Source organism: Marmota flaviventris, chromosome 3 (genome assembly GCF_047511675.1).
Source record: "Marmota flaviventris isolate mMarFla1 chromosome 3, mMarFla1.hap1, whole genome shotgun sequence".
NCBI classification, from domain to species: Eukaryota; Metazoa; Chordata; class Mammalia; order Rodentia; family Sciuridae; genus Marmota; species Marmota flaviventris.
The window spans coordinates 4,466,210-4,482,082 of NC_092500.1; the positions used below are offsets into that span (position 1 = coordinate 4,466,210).

Below are 15,873 nucleotides of genomic sequence, written 5' to 3' on the forward strand. Positions count from 1 at the left end.
TGGGACTCCCAGAGGCCGGTGGCATTCCCAGCACAGCCTGGCGGAGATGGCTCTTCCCTCTGCCTTGCTGCCAGCATCCAGAGGAAGGAGCCCCCGGGGGATGCCCACCTCCTGGTACTCTGGGGAAGCTGGCCTCAAGCGGGACGGGGCTGCCAGCACCCAAGCCCAGTCCTCGCCCTGGCCCTTGCTCTGCGCCACCTTTCTCCTCTGACCATCGCTGCCTCACTGTCCTGGCCTGGCCTGCTCTTGGCCTTCCTCCCTCTGCCCCAGACCTGGTGGTTCCCAGGGGTCTTCCTTTGCAGTGCTGGGGTGAGCCTGGGCCTTGCACATGCCCGGCAAGCAACCTCCGCGGCCCTTTCCTCGTTTATTTATTTATTATATATATATATTTTTAGTTGTCAATGGACCTTTATTTTTATTGATTTATTTACGTGCGGTGCTAAGGATCGAACCCAGTGCCTCACACATGCTAGGGAAGGGCTCTGCCACTGAGCCACAACCCAGCCCCCTATTTTACTATTATTATTATTTTTAGTTGTAGATGGACACAATACCCTTATTTTATTTGTTTATTTTTATGTGATGCTGGGGATAGAACCCAGTGTTTCACGCATGCTAGGCAAGCACTCCACCATTGAGCCACAACCCCAGCCCCTTTTATTTTTTATTTTTAAATATTTACCTTCTCTATTTTTAGGTGGACACAATACCTTTATTTTTAGGTGGGGCTGAGGATGGAACCCAGTGCCTCATGCATGCTAGGCAGTGCTCTACCACTGAGCCACAACCCCTCCCCTATTTTATTTCAAGACAGAGTCTTGCTAAGTTGTCCAGGCTGGCTTCAAACTTGCCATTGTCCTGCCTCAGACTCTGGCGTAGCCGAGGTCACAGGTGTGCCCTACATATGACATACTCTGGCTTCTTAAAGAGGCCGCGCCCTCTGTTTCTCCTGCCCTTCCTGCTCCAGCTGGGAGCCCGGCAGACAGGAAGCCAGGTGTCCTGGAGGGGGGCCCTGTGGAAAGCAGCTCTCCTGCTGCTGGAGCAGCTGCACTCCCACAGTTGGCTCTGTCCTTCTGGGGGCCACCCTCAGTCACTTTACTATGGCCAGTGGATTTTGCAAAGTCCTGGGACAACAGCAGAGGATTGCCCATGCCTGATTCTCTCGTTATTCCCTGACTCTTGTGTGTAGGGAGCAGCCACTATGCGCCAGGTCTGGGCCAGAGGGGGCACATAGTGGGGCAAACAGCTGTGTCCCCACAGGGGGGCCCAGGCTGGGGTAGGAAGACAGTGGTGACACACCCAGACCCACAAACAGATCTGTGTGGATTGCAGGGGTGCTCTGAAGGACAGAAGGGTGTCCAGGGACCAGGAAACGTGAGACCTGGAGCTGATTCATGGCCTCTGGGAGCTTCCCTGAGGAGACCACCTCTGCACTGGGTAGGAAGGATAGGAAGCAGGAGGAATGTCCGAGGTGGAAGACAGCGAGAGAGAAGTGCCTACGGCCTGGGGACCACAGCCTGTTGAGAAGGCCTGCTGTGGTGCTAGGCGAGTGCTCCACCACTGAGCCACAACCCTGGCCCCTTTTATTTTTTATTTTTAAATATTTGTTTTCTGGTTTTAGGTGGAAACAGGACCCGACAGGGACCTTAAACGCTGAAGGTAAAGACAAGTTCAGCCTTGAGTTTTGGAAGGTTCACCCTGAGCCTGATGTAGCAGCAGCTATAAAGGGTGTTTTAGAAACAATAAGAGAAATTTGAATGTGGCCCCTGCACCACAAAACAAAACCAAATGACCCTCGGGTGGGCCCTGTCTTAACGGCCTGCGCTCCTAAGGTGGGAAGGTTTTGCTGAGCTGGGGATGGAACCCTGGACCTCACACATGCTAGGCAAGTGCTCTCCTGCTGAGCTACACCCCAGCACAGGAGGGGGCACCTTAAAGGCAGGGGAAGTCAGAAAGGTGCTCCTGCTGACCTCGGAGAGTCCAAGAGCCGTGAACTGCAAGGAACTGAATCTGCCAGCAGCTCCCCGAGCTTGCGGGGCCACTGGGACACCTGTTTCCCGTGGGGCCGTCCTCTCCGGCTCAGATACATTCCTGCTCTTCAGTGTGCTCATCTGCTTTCTAGGTGGGCATAGGGGAGGCAAAGGTAGTGTCCTGTCCTCAAAGCTGGGAAGGGAGGGGCTTGGGTGAGACCTCAGCCCCAGCCCATACCAGGATCTCAGCATCGGGAGACCCCAAACAGGGAGCCCAGTTCTGCTGGGCCTGAACTACTGATCCACAAAAATCATGCGCAGAAGATCATGATGATTTGGTCTGCAGAACAGGAAAAAGCACTGCTCAAAGAGTTCAGCCGAAGAACCCAAGGCCTGGATTAGGATGAGGCCAGCGGGATGGCGTGAGGCAGATGGACTTGAGAACCGGGTGAACTTGCCAGGCAGACTAGGGAGGAGAGGGGTGGCTGGGGAGAACTGAGAGGGAGAGCCTGGGCGGGCACCTCGCGACTCCCTTCAGGCACCCCTTGCGGGTGGGTCAGTCAGCTGGGCACAGGAAGCTGGGGGCTGGAGAGAAGCAGGAAGAGGAGCTCATGGTGGGTGGGGGAGGCTGGCGCCTGGTGTGAGGAGCTGGGCCCAGGGTGGCCTGAGGGCCTGACCCTGAAGGTGCCTGGAGGGGCTGCTTCCGGTGTCCAGGAAGAAAATCAAAATGGAGTAGCTTTGGTTCTGGGTCCTAAAACGGAGTCAGGAGATGTCATCAATGTAATGGTCTGGATCTGAGGTGTCCCCCCAAAGGCTCATGTCCCCAGTAAAGCAATGTTCAGAGATGGGATTTAGAGGGCTGACTGTATCCGAGGGCTCTGACCTCAGTGGTGGATGACCTCATGGAAGGGTTCCTAATTTGAACTGGTAGGAAGTGGAGGGGGTCGAACCCAGTAGGAGGGAGTGGCTCTGTCGTGAGCAGTGTTGGAGGAACTGGGCCAGAGCCGGGTGCGTTTCAAATGCAGTTATATCGGACACACTCTTAACACACACAGAATGGAACTATTCCCATTCCCCCCAGCCAGCAAGCCCCTCAGACGTAACAGGCCATGTTCTGCCAGTAGCGCCACGTGGCTTGGCCACCAAGGTGGTCTCTGGGAACCCGGAGTGGCAGTGTCTGTGGTTGCCTCCCTGAGTGCTTCTTCCCTTCCAACGGGCTGCACGGGACAGTGTCGCTGGGGGAGAGGTCTGCGACCCCGTGAGCTACGCAGACGTGGAGAACGCTCCGGCGGGCCTCAGGGAGTCTCCAAGTGTCCACCTGCCACAGTCCGGCTGCAGCAAAATAACCGGGGGGGGGGGGGGGGGGGGGGGGGGTGACGAACAACTTGTGTAAGTTGATACAGCAGGAGTGGAAGCCCTTTATTGCAGGACAGGAGCAGTATTTATACATTCCACTCAGCTTATCTAATTAACATAAACTAGATACATCAGTCAACCAATCAGGAATCTCCACACTTAATGGCTCACTTTTGTTACTTCTCAAACCACTCCCTCTGGCATTTTGCCAGGCACCATCCAGACTTGTTTACGAACTCTAACATTCCCCTGGCAAAATGCCAGGTGTTATTTTGACTTGTTTACAGACTCCAACATCCACCTCCCTGAGTGCCTCTCTCTGGGGAGCGGAGGACTTATATAGGCCCCCTCGCCGTCTGCATGACCTCACTGTCACCCTAGGGACAGCTACCTTCTGCTACTTGCAGAAGGGGCAGGGATGAGGCAGCAGGCAGGCTGTCTGGTGTCCTGCTGTCTGGGTGCTTGCTTCTCAGAGTGCTCCTTACAGGGTCCTGAGGGCCAAATTCTGTCCCTGGCCCCATTTTCCCTCTCCCCCCCCCACCCCCGGCTTTCCTGCTACCATGAGGTGAGTGGCCTTGCCCTACAAGCCCTTCTGCTGGGATGCTCTAGGCCCAGAGCAATGGGGTCTGCTGGCTGTGGATGGAAACCTCAGAAACTATGAGACAAATAAAGTTGTTTTCCTCAGGTATTTTGTCTCAGGGTGAAAAGCCGACGAACACGGTGAATAAGGTCTCTGGCACACTGGCAGCTGACTCTTTGAACTGGCTGCAGATTCCTCCTGACTTTTGCTCTGGGCCAAAGTGTAGTTTTCTAAAACACTGTTAACCTTTTACCAAGGAACCTGGTGCCCAACTGCCCAGAGACTGGGACCCACCCCTTTCTTACAAGACGGCCTGATTTCTGTCAGCGGCAGTCATGATTCTTGACAAGGGGTGTAACTCCCAGCGGGCCCTGTAGCTTGAAGCTGGGAACACGGCCGCCATTTTGTAAAACCTCATCCGGTGCAGCTGCTCTGGGCCACCAGGACACCTGTGTCCCCCGTGGCCGTTCACTCTGGCTCAGACAAGCTCCTGCTCTTCAGGTGCTTCACCTGCCTTCTAGGCTGGCACAGGGGAGGCAACAATTAGTGTCGTGTCCTCAAAGCTGGGAAGGGAGGGCCTCAGGGTGAGGGGCCCTGGGTTCTGGCTTCATGTCACTGGGGCACCAAGGCCTGCCTCTGTGACCTCACCTCCTTCCCATCTCCATTCCTGTGGCGACGGCTCTGGCCAAGTCTCCTGTGCCCTCTTGTGTGCAGGCCTTTGGCAGCCTCGTCCTCACAGACCTTTGTGGTCCCAGCCCCTAACAATTCCCCCGTCACTTTGTACCCTCAAAGCTGACCACACATCCCTGAGTGGAGTCCTTGGGCGTCCTGGCCTTTCCCCACAGCTCTGGCAGGGCAAGCATGCGTCTGACTCCCCCTTCTGCTGGTCCCCACGTGGACACTGTGACGGTCACAGTCCCTACCTGTGAACCTGCGGTCATAGCCCACAATCATAATGAAAGGCAGGTGGAATTTCAGTCAGAAGCTAGAAGTAAAGATGTAGCTCCCTGAAGACTCCCTAGATCTATCCACAGACTTGTGCTCAAGGTGAAGGGCCCAGGCCTCTCCCGGGACGAGGCTGGGGTCAGAGCGTCCTGAGAGCTGGCCGTGTTGCCGCAGGAGACACTGGGAAGCAGCAGCGGCGGAGTCAGCAGAGCTGGTCTGGAATTCAGACAGGACACCCTGGGCAGTGTAGGGACCCAGGGAAAGCTTCCCCTTGGCCCACGAAGGCTCTTGAGATGAACTGACCATAGACCTGGGAAAACGGGGGACAGAGGCAGGCACGTTTATTAAATGTCACTAGCCCAGTTAGGTTTAGGTGCTTATGTACCTTTCTTCCTAGGGCAGGCGGGGCGGGGGGCAGATGTGGGCGTCTTAGGGAAGATGAATGGAGCTGGAGACAGAAATCACACGACTCCATGTCCACAGAGCGTGGGCACACAGTGGCCACTCAAGCAATATTAGCCTGCACCTTCTTGACCCCCACCCATCAGGCAAGCCTCCCAAAATCTCTGTATCCTTTGCTGTCACCAAGGTGTCAGTGCCTGATAATAATTTTAAGGTTGTCCCTTCCAGGGGAATTTTAGCAGGGACTTATTTTAAAAAGAAAGAGAAAATGAATGAATGAAATGGAGAGCCAATGGCAGAACTCCTGACAACAACTGCAGCCGAGGAAATATTTTTTTTGTGTGTGTGTGTGTTGGGAGGGATGGCAGTCAGGCAAAGGAGGCTAGAGGAGAAGGAAGGCCCCTGCGCCTTTTCAGATGGCCCCTCCACCTTCGTAGCAGTTGAGAAAGTCCCCTCCTATGGAGGGTCTCTTGCAACCTAGACCTGGGCATGGTTAGATGTAACTTCCCAGATGAAAATGAGGAACAGCAATTCCAAGCACAGGAGAACTGTGAGTCACTGGGAGGTGTCTGGCCAGGAAGCAGCTCACACCTACTCATGTGACCCCAGCAAGGCGTCCAGCAGGCTTTCAGGGGAGAATGAGGAGCCTTGAACCTACCCCTGGGAACCTGTGATCACTGACTGAAAAGTGGGCCGCTTGCCCCTGCCCTGCCCTGCCCTGGGAACTGACTGCTGACCAAGGACAAGAGATGAACATGGGGTCCTATCACAGCCCACCAGCACATCAAGGCCAGGAGTGAGAGAAAACCCTGAACCACTGACCCCCCTTCACACCAGCATAGGACGATGGCCGCTGGGCAGGTTCTTGAGGCAAGTCGCAACAGGAAGCTCAGAAAACGAAGCAACAGGCCCATTAAAGCAATTGCATTGCAGTTGACTTTTCTTTCTGCTCAAGTTTGCTTTGTTGTTCTCGTGTTTGCAAAATAAACTTCAGGGCAAGGGGTGCCCACGCAATTGCTGCTGTACTGGTATTGCCACCACCACACTCTTAGTCCTTAAAACAACCCCAGTTCTGAAGGTCAGCGGTCCAACTGGGGTCTTGCTGGGCTAAAATTCAGGTGAGGCAGAGCTGAGTTCTCTCTGTGTGCTCAATGGGAGAATCGATCCCATGGACTTTTCCAGCTCTGGGAGCTGCCTGCATCTCTTGGCTTGTGGTCCTTTCCACCACCGGCAGTGCCAGCACACTGCATGTACCTGATCTTTCTTGTATTGTGGAGTCTTTCTGGCCATAGCTGGGGAATGTCCTCCCATTTTAAGAATTTAAGTGATTAGGTTGGGCCCACCTTGGTAATCCAGGATAACTTCTCCATTTCAGAATCTGTTCTTGTTTGTTTTCCTTTTTTTTTTTTTTTTTGGTTCTGGGGATTGAACTCAGGGGCACTCAACCACTGAGCCACATCTCCAGCCCCATTTTGTATTTTATTTAGAGACAGGGTCTCACTGAGTGGCTTAGTGCCTTGTCATTGCTGAGGCTAGCTTTGAACTCGAGATGCTCCTGACTCAGCCTCCCAAACTGCTGGAATCACAGGCATGTGCCACCACGCCCAGCCCTGTTTTCCATAGTCTTTAATTGATGCATTATAGTTGTACATAATGGTGAGATCAAAATCCACGCTCTTGATCACCACGCAAAGCCTATTTTTCCAGGTAAGGTGATGTATACATTGCTATAACTCCAGGGAGTAGAATGTGGACATCTTTGGGATCATTGTTCTGCCTACAGAATCTTTTCTTCTCATTGACCTCTCTTGTAAAAAGACAAAATTACAACAAACTTAGTGATAGGTCTACGTGGCTTTTGTGGTGATTCGTGAACTGGGGCAGCCTCCATCCTAGGAAGTGGAGTAGGGCCCCCACCCAGCAGGAGCAGAACAGCAGGTTTCGTAAGGTGGGGTCCAGGAAACAGAGTGGCAGAAACGGAACTGGTGAACAAGGTGTTAGGTTGGAGGTGGCGACTTAGTGACAACTTAGAACAAAGCAGCCCGCGCCGGAAAAGAACATCAATCAGATGCCGGCGGAAAGCCTGTCAATCAGCCAGATCTCCTGACTAATGCCTGTCAATCAACAGGACCCCCCTGGCCAATCCTGGAGTTCAGCCAACTTCAAGGGGGCAAGGGACCCTAGAAACACCTTTTCCTGTCCCAAGCCCTTCCCTTCCTGCTGTAAGCCCCATAAAAGTCCAGTCCCGTCCAGCTTCCACGCGGTTTCTCCTCAGACCCTTCCCCTGTCCCCTCTGTGGGTCTGATGGAGTTCCGCCCGGGAGTGATATCTCAATAAAGCCTCCCCCATCTGATCTGACACAAGGTTCTTCCAGGTGACGTTTTTATAAAGGGTAAAGCAAGGAGACTTTATCTTCATGCCAGTTGAAAATAGTCTATTTGGGAATTTGGCTGTTATCTCTCTAATTCTGATTTCTCGGAAGGTAGACAAACAGCTTAATTTCGGTTTGGTGACATGGAACTCTGGGATGAATGACTCGGCTTTGGTTTTTAGTCTAGTCTGTTGGGGCCCAGTATAGGAGCCTATCCCAAAACAATGACCTTCCTCATATTTTAGGGAGGAGGGGAATAAGATTGAGCAAGGCTAATTCTCATTTTAAGTAAATTCAGTTATGGAATAGCTCAATCAATGCACTTCAGAAATCTTGCCATAGAGTTCTCAAATTTGGATATTAAGACAGTTTTATTTTTTTCTTACATGCTATATTATAATGAATGATGAAGGGAAAAATCATTTCCTACAAAGTTAATTGTTTACACATTCAACAGAATAATTCATTTCTTTTTTGGGGGGAGGTACCAGGGATTGAACTCAGGGGCACTCGATCACTGAGCCACATCCCAGCCCTTATTTTGTATTCTATTTAAAGAAAAAGTCTCACTCAGTTGCTTAGCGCCTCACTTTTGCTGAGGCTAGCTTGGAACTCACCATCCTCCTGTCTCAGCCTCCTGAGCTGCTGGGATTACAGTACACGCCACTGGGCTGGGCTTCCAGAATAATTCATTTCAAGTTAACCCTGAACAATTAATTTATAATTTCAGGCAAGTCTCTGTAGCATTCATTTTATTATTATTATCATAAACATTATTATTTTTATTGTTTATTTTTATTCATTTATTTTATGTGGTGCTGAGGTTTGAACCTAAGGCCTTACATGTGCTAGGCAAGTGCTCTACCACTGAGCCACAACCCAGCCTCTGTAGCATTCATTTTATTGTACAGTAGAAACAATAAAACATTGTTACATTTAACAAACAAAACCATGGAATTCTTTTTCCATTTATTTATATATTTAGGGCTCAGACTTGAACTCGGGGCCTTATGCACATGTTCCAGTTTTGCTCAACACTCTAAAAAAGTGGATTTTATATCTTTTATGGAAAACATTTTCATCATAATAGGAAATACGGCTAAACCAGAATTTTTTCAAAGATCTCAAATCTTTTTGTTTTTATATATCTTATCTAATTCTATTTTATATTCTGAATATTTGTATACAGAAAAATGCAAAGACACCTCCAAGTCACAACTTGCTTAATTCCCACGAACCAAACACATCCATGTGAGCAGCACAAAGATGAACAAATGGCTGTGTGGAGCCCTGAGTCCTGTCCCCACCCTCTTCCAGTCCAAGATATTACTTTACATTTGCTGATGTCAGAAAATTCCCTGCATGGCAACGCCAGGAGTATTACTGACCTAAGAAAGGGGGAGTCCAAGCGAAGTTCATTTGTTCTTTCAACAAATCTTTTCTGGCACCCGTGCTGGGCTTGCCAGGGAAAACGGGATGAGGGATCAGTTGCTGGTCCTTTGGCTCAGACTCGAGGGAGGCAGGCTTGAGGGGTGGGGTGGGACTCCTGTGCAGTCCCTGAAAACAATGCTTTGGCCAAGCCACCCAGAGGGCCTCCAGGGAAGAATCTGCTGCAGGCAGGCAGAGTCCCAAGAATACAGGTGGGGGACGGGCCTGGGCAGAGGGATAGCAGTGGGAAGGCCGGTGAGCTGTGCAGCTGGGAGGCAGAGGGAAAGCCCATTGCACTGCCAGCCTCTGTGTTGTCCGCTGCCACTAGTGCAGACCCAGTGCTCAGGCGGGGCTGCAGATGCAGAACTGGAGGCCCCAACCCCCACAGAGTCCCCATGTTACAGATGGGGACGCAGGCCCAGTGAGAAGGGAGGTACAACCCCCAGTCACTTCATCCATTCCCTCCTGCACACCCTTTTTCAGAGCTCCTGCCTCCTGTGCCTGGCACTGAGGACAGGAGAGTCAGGCAGGGCCCTGCTCTGTGGAGCTGAGGAGAGTGCCTGAGGCAGGGAGGACACCAGTCCTGTGAGATCTGGGCGCCATGGTATGACCTGATTTAACTGTAATTACCTTCTGATATGCGTATCTTCAAATGCTGTCCTATGGGGGTTAGGGCTTCGACATATGAATCTCAGGCGAAGTCCTAGGCCCTGGGATACAGCCATGCAGAAAACAGACCTTCCCCCCTGGGAGAGTCAGGCCGTCGGCAGAACGTCTGCTTGGATGTGAGGTGCGGAGGAGGTAAGGGTGCTGTGCGGCAGAAAAATAAGCAGATCAAGGGGACAGGGAGGGGAGAAGGCGTTTGGGGAAAGGTAGTCAAGGAAGGCTCATGGAAGAGGTGCCACCTGGGTCCCAAGGGAAAGGAGCAAAAAAGTTTTAGGAGGATGAGGAGAAGAGTACCCCAGGCACAGTGCGCCAGGCGGGCAGTGGTGGGAGTGGGAGAGGGAGCCTGCCGGCTGGTGGGACTGCAGGGGGTGACAGTGAGATTTAGCTGGCCAGGGCTGGCTCCACCTCCCCCTGTCCTGGGACCGGACCACCAGGCCGAAGTTTGGGGAAAGCCTGTAGCTGCTGCTTTCCTGGGTCTTCCTCTCTCAGCCCATGGGCCTGCAAGACCACTAGCCCCGCAGACCTCGCCCACCTCTGGCCCCTCAGACGCAGTCAACTGAGGCAGTCAAAACACGGAGACCCCCACACCGTTCGCTCTTCAGCCACGTACAGCCACTGTACCGCGTGGCTGCAGAGGGGTCAGTGCAGGGCGGGAGGGACTTTGCCACTATGTCCCCCAGGAGACCTTCTTTTGCCGGGATCAGAGGAGGAACTTCCCCTTAGAAACCAGGCGGAAGGTTCCCGGAAGACATCAGCCCAGGCGGCTTGGTGGAGGGGGAGGGCAAGGAAAGGGCGGTGACAGAATGCCAACGTCGCGCGGGGCGGCGGAGGAGGGGCGTCCGGACCCCGGAGCAGGGCCTGGAGGAGGTGGGCCCCGAGGGAAGGGGACAGGCAGCGCGGGACACGAGGCCCGAGGCTGCGATGTGGTGCGGGACCCCGCGCACGGCTGGAGCCACGCGGCTCTGGGCGCGCCAGGTGGAGCAGGCGGCCGCGGGGTGGGCGGGGGCAGGCGCTCTGGCAGCGGGGGCGGGGCCAGGGGCCCGGAGGCGGTTCTGGGCGGGGCCAAGGCGGCGGGGGCGGGGGCGCGCGGCGGTGGCGGCGCGCAGTGCGCTCGCCTCTGAGGGCTCGGCGGGCGGCGGGGACGGCGACGGCGACGCGCACAAAGGCGGATTGTGGCTTCACTGGTGCTCGCGGCGGGCGGCGTCGGGGCGGGGGCGGCGGGGCGCGCCGGGGGCCCCCGCGGGCGCGGCGCGGGCGATGAGCCGGGGCCCGGCATGGCCTCCGCGCGGCCGCCGGGCCGGGCCTGTGCCTCGGCGCCGCCCGCGGGGCTCCGGGCCGGGCCGCCCGCCCTCCCCGCCGCCGCCGCCGCGTCCCCGGAGCCTGCGGGCGGCGCCGAGGCCGAGGAGCGCTCGCTGCAGCACATGCTGCGCGCCATAGCGGAGGAGCGCGGCCGCCTGAGCCTGCGCCGCGAGGTCTGCGGCCTCGGTGAGTGGGCGGCGGGGCCGGCTGGGGCCGGCGGGCGAGGCCGGGGGCCGGCGGGGTCGCGAGCGTCGCCCGGTGCGCCTCCGCGCGGCTCTGCGGGCCGCGTTCCTGCTGTCCGCCTCCTTGCTGTCCACCTCCGTGTGTCTGCACCTGGGTCCCTGCTTGTCCGCCCCGTGTGTCCTTTTCTGCGTGTCCATCTCCGTGTCAGTGTGCCTCTGCAAGTCCATCTCAGTGTCTCTGCGTGTCTGTCTCTTCGTGTCCATCTCGGTGTTTCTGGGTGTCCCAATCTGCTCTCCTTCCCTGCATCTGGGTCTTTCCTGTGTCCCTGTGTCTCCAGCTCGGTTTTTGGTACCTTGAGTGCTCTGCACTTTTGTGTCCCCCTTCTTTTTCTGCTTCCCAGGTCATTTGATGTCTCCCTCTGTCCATTCGTATGTCTGTCCCATCTCTATTCTTCCTCTTGGTGGTTCTGCAAGTGGCCTTCCTTCTCCAGGAAGCCGTCCTGGGGGCTTCAGTGCTGCTGCAGGGAGTGAGATTTGGGGAGACCCTTAGCTGTACGTCCTCAGCTCACATGGAGGGCCATGTCTCTGGCTTGCTGAGTCTTTGTCTGTACCTGCCTGGCCCTCTCCTCCAGCCACTCTGCCAGGGACCTGTTGGCCTCTGCTCCCTGAACCCACTGGCTTGGCTCGCAGATGGGGGATTGCTGCCTCTCTAGGTGGATCTGTTCTAAGAACCCTAGTCATGCATCTGCCAGGTGGTGTGGGTGGGGATGCCTCTTATTGTTTGAAAAAGGGCCTGGGACTGCAGGTGTGGGTGGGGTCTGCTGGCCTGGCTGGGTGTGAGGTAATCCATACTGATGGATTGCGCCCCCCCACCCCCAAGCCGGAAGGAGCCCCCTCCCCTGTAGTCTTGGTTTGTCATTTTCTCCATGAAAAGACCCCTCCCTCTCCAGGCAAGGAATGACTTCATTCCACATTGTCAGCAGCCCCTCACCCCACCCCTGCCTGGGCTGGGGATTTCTGAGGGGACAGTAGCCTTTCGCATTGTACCAGTGCCCTATTGGTTCACCTTTCTCAGACCCCAGGAGGGGATGCCTCCCCACTGAGGTCAGCAGCAGCAGGGGCCTCAGCAGGCCACGCCCTGGAGGCTGCGAGGAATCCTGTGAAGGCTTTTTGTGGGAGGCAGGCTTAGCACCAGGCTTAGCTTCTCAGGGAGCAGGTCCCAGCCCAGTCTGTCAAGTGTGAGTGCTCTTCTCGATAGGGACCGGTGTAGTGGGGGTGGCTTCTGAAGTGGGGACGGACAAGAACAGGTTTCAATGGTTTTGTCTCAGAAAAGGTGTCCAGATATGGGAAGATCCTTATTAATTCATTCAGCAAACATTCCCTGAGCACCTACTGTGTGGTCAGCCTGGCAGACCCACCTGTCACCTGGCACAGAATGTCTGAACTAGGAGGGGTCTGAAGACCATCTGCTGTAGGCCCTCAGCCCTGCAGGCTCAGCCACTCCAAGCAGCCCCTCCCCACTTAAAGCACTGCCCACCGTCGCCTTGACTGTGAGCATCTCTCCCCTCTTAGATGTTCCCTGTCCCCAAGGAGCCTGCAGTACTATCCCTCAAGAACAGCAGTGATGGCACCCAGCATTTACGAGGCTGTTGGTATGTGCAGGTGCTTTGTGCGTGTTCCGACAGTTTCATCCTGATACACTACTCAATGCCTTGGCCAAGTGGAAATACAAGCTCCGTGTCACCCATGAGTAGCCTTCCCAAGGACAGCAGTGAGGAAGTGGCACAGCTGACTGACCCCTGGCTAGTCTAATCCCACAGCCTCCTCCCACCCCACGTCCCCAGCCAGGCCTGCTGTGCTTACAGCTCTCACCTTTACCTCGCCGTCTCCCCTCCCTGCACCCCACTCCAGCTCCCTCACGTGGGCACTCCCGTTACCAGCTCCTGAGCTCAGTCCCTGGCGCTCTCACCCCTGGGCTTTTTTGTGTGCTGTTGGCACAGACAGCTGTCCCTGCTCGTTTGCCTCCCGAGCGGCCCCCGTCTTCCTTTAGGTCTCAGCTCCAAGCTGCTGCTGGGACCTTCCTGGACCCGGCAGACACTCCTGCTCTGCTGCTGCTCATTCTCTGTGCTGGACGGTCAGGAAGCCGAGGTGTCGTGTGTGTCATAACAACTGTGGCATTGTAAGGGACTGTGGTACTGCCCCCGGAGAAGAGCAAGTGAGCTCCTTGAGGGCAGTGTGAGTCTTATCAGTGCTTAACATGAGGCATGGACAGAGCGAGTGCCCGATAAACACCTAGAGAACAAACGCGAGGACTTTTGAACTGGCAAAGGAAGGGTGTGGATGACCAGGAGGTAGAGTCGGGACTCTGGGAGGGTCCACCTCTTTTAAGTTTCATCTGAGAAATTTGATGTTCCTAGAGAAGAGAGCTTACCAGGGACATATGCCCAAAGCAGAGCAGGGCCTGATGTTGGTCCCGTCACCTGGAACATGGGAACCCACAACACCTGAGCGCTGCACGTGCACCCTGGTGCTCCTTCAGCCTCTCACCTGTGGGTTCAGGATTATGGTTTTGTTCTTGTGATTTTAAAATTCTGTTTCTGTTCTTTTCCTTTGGACTGCATTTCCTTATCCTCTCTTTACAGCTGTGACAACCTGTTAGATTTATGAATGGATGTACTCATTCTTTGTGGTCCTGGGATTGAACGCAGGGCTTCACCCATGCAAAGCACATGCTCTGCTGCTGAGGTGTACCTCTGGCCTGCTCGAATGAATTTAAATCTCCCAGATTAAAAAAAAAAAACAAAACAGTTTGAGTTGTACATGGACCCAGTGCCTTTATTTACTTATTTTTGTGTGGTGCTGAGGGTTGAACCTAGTGCCTTACATGTGCCAGGCAGATGCTCTGCCACTGAGCCGCAACCCTGGCCCAAATCGCCCAGATTTTGGTGGTGGGGTTTAATGAAAGCTTTGGTCACTCAGAGCTGGTTGTGGCCTCTGAGGCTGTTTGAAGGTGTCCAGGAAGTCTCTGGTGGAGCTGCTGTCATCTCTGAGTCAGTGTCTGTGAGATGGAACAAAGCTACAGGTCCCCACGCCAGGTCACTGCTGGCTCTTAGGATGAAAGGCACTGTGTAGCTACTGGCTGACGTGACTCTCATTATGGTGGCCTCTGGCAGAAGTCTTTCTTGAGCACTTGCTTTGTGCCAGGTGGGGCTGACCCGGGTCCCTGCTTGGTGAGAGGGCACAGTCTCTGGGGAGAGAAACCAGGTGTACAGGTGGCTGCTACTGAAGTAAAAACCCCGCTGGAAACAGCCAGGGCCATGGCCACGCCCAGCAGGATTTTGATGTTGCTTCCACAGCAAACTTTTAGTTCTGGGTGAAAAATGAGCCCCGCTGGTGGCTGAGGTGCTTCTGTAGGGCTTCAGGGTCTCTGAGTGGGACTGATCCTGTGGTTCAGTGCTCAGGTGTGCAGTGCAGACATCTGAACCAAAGGTGGACAGATCCTGCCTCTTCTCCCAGGACGTGGGCCTCCTCCTGGGCTCTGAACAGCAGCCCAAGCACACCAGGCAGTGTGCGCTCTGGACCTGGCTGGGTGTGAGTCCTGAGAGGCTGGGACTGTTGGAGCCATCTATGCCTGGCGTTTGGGGCTCACCTCTGTCAGGTGGCATAGGGTCCTCACCTCTTCTAGAGTGCTGCAGGTCTAAGGAGTGGGGTATTTTGGTTTGTTGCTTGTTTGTTTTTAATATTGGGGATTGAACCCAGCATGCTTTACCACTGAGCTATATTTCCAGTCTTTTTATTTTTTGGGGAGAGGATCTTGCTAACTTGCTGAAGGCCTTACTAAGTTGCCTAGACTGTCCTTATATTTGGAATCCTCCTGTCTCAGCTGCTGACTCTGTCTCAGTCGCTGGGATTACTGGTGTGCACCACTGCTCCCAGCAAAGGAGTGTTTTGTGTTTATTCTTTTTTTTTGGTACTGGGGATTGAACTCAGGGGCACTTAACCACTGAGCCACATCCCCAGCTCTTTGTATTTTTTTACTTAGAGATGGGGATTCAGTCATCCTGTCTTTGCCCCCCCAGTTGCTGGGATTATAGCATGCACCACCAAGCCTAGCCAGAAAATCCACCTTTTGGTTTTTTTTGGTGGGGGGGTTACTGGGGATTGAATGCAGGGGCTCTCAACCACTGAGCCACATCCCCAGCCCTATTTTGTATTTTATTTAGAGACAGGGCCTCACTGAGTTGCTTAGCAGCTTGATGTTGCTGAGGCTGGCTTTGAACTTGTGATCCTCCTGTCTCAGCCTTCCGAGCTGCTGCGATTACAGGGGTGGGCCACTGCGCCCGGCTGAGTTCATTCTTTTTTTTTTTTTTTAATTTTTTCATAGTCGTAGATGGACAGATTGCCTTTATTTTATTTGTATATGGTGCTGAGGATTGAACTTAGTGCCTCACACAGGCCAGGCAAGCGCTCTGCCATTGAGCTACAGCCCCAGCCCCTGGCTGTGTTCATTCTTTTTTTTTCCCATATATATATATATTTTTTTTTTAGGTGGACACAATATCTTTATTGTATTTTCATGTGGTGCTGAAGATGGAACCCAGTGCCTCATGCATGCCAGGCGAGCACGTTACCACTTGAGCCACATCCCCAGCCCCTGTGTTCATTCTTTATACT

The 15,873-nt window shown here is 54.2% G+C and overlaps 1 protein-coding gene across 2 annotated transcripts in view; it reads left to right on the forward strand.

Annotated features, from left to right (window-relative positions):
* Window positions 1-11,096: 11,096 nt before the first annotated feature.
* Window positions 11,097-15,873, forward strand: part of Kiaa0930 (KIAA0930 ortholog) — a 39,496-nt gene continuing 34,719 nt past the window's right edge. For both annotated transcript variants that reach the window (XM_027954576.2, XM_027954577.2), the window contains exon 1: window positions 11,097-11,203. In XM_027954576.2, the coding sequence (XP_027810377.1) occupies window positions 11,140-11,203 (64 nt within the window). In that variant the 5' untranslated portion in view covers window positions 11,097-11,139. The remainder of the gene's footprint in view (window positions 11,204-15,873) is intronic.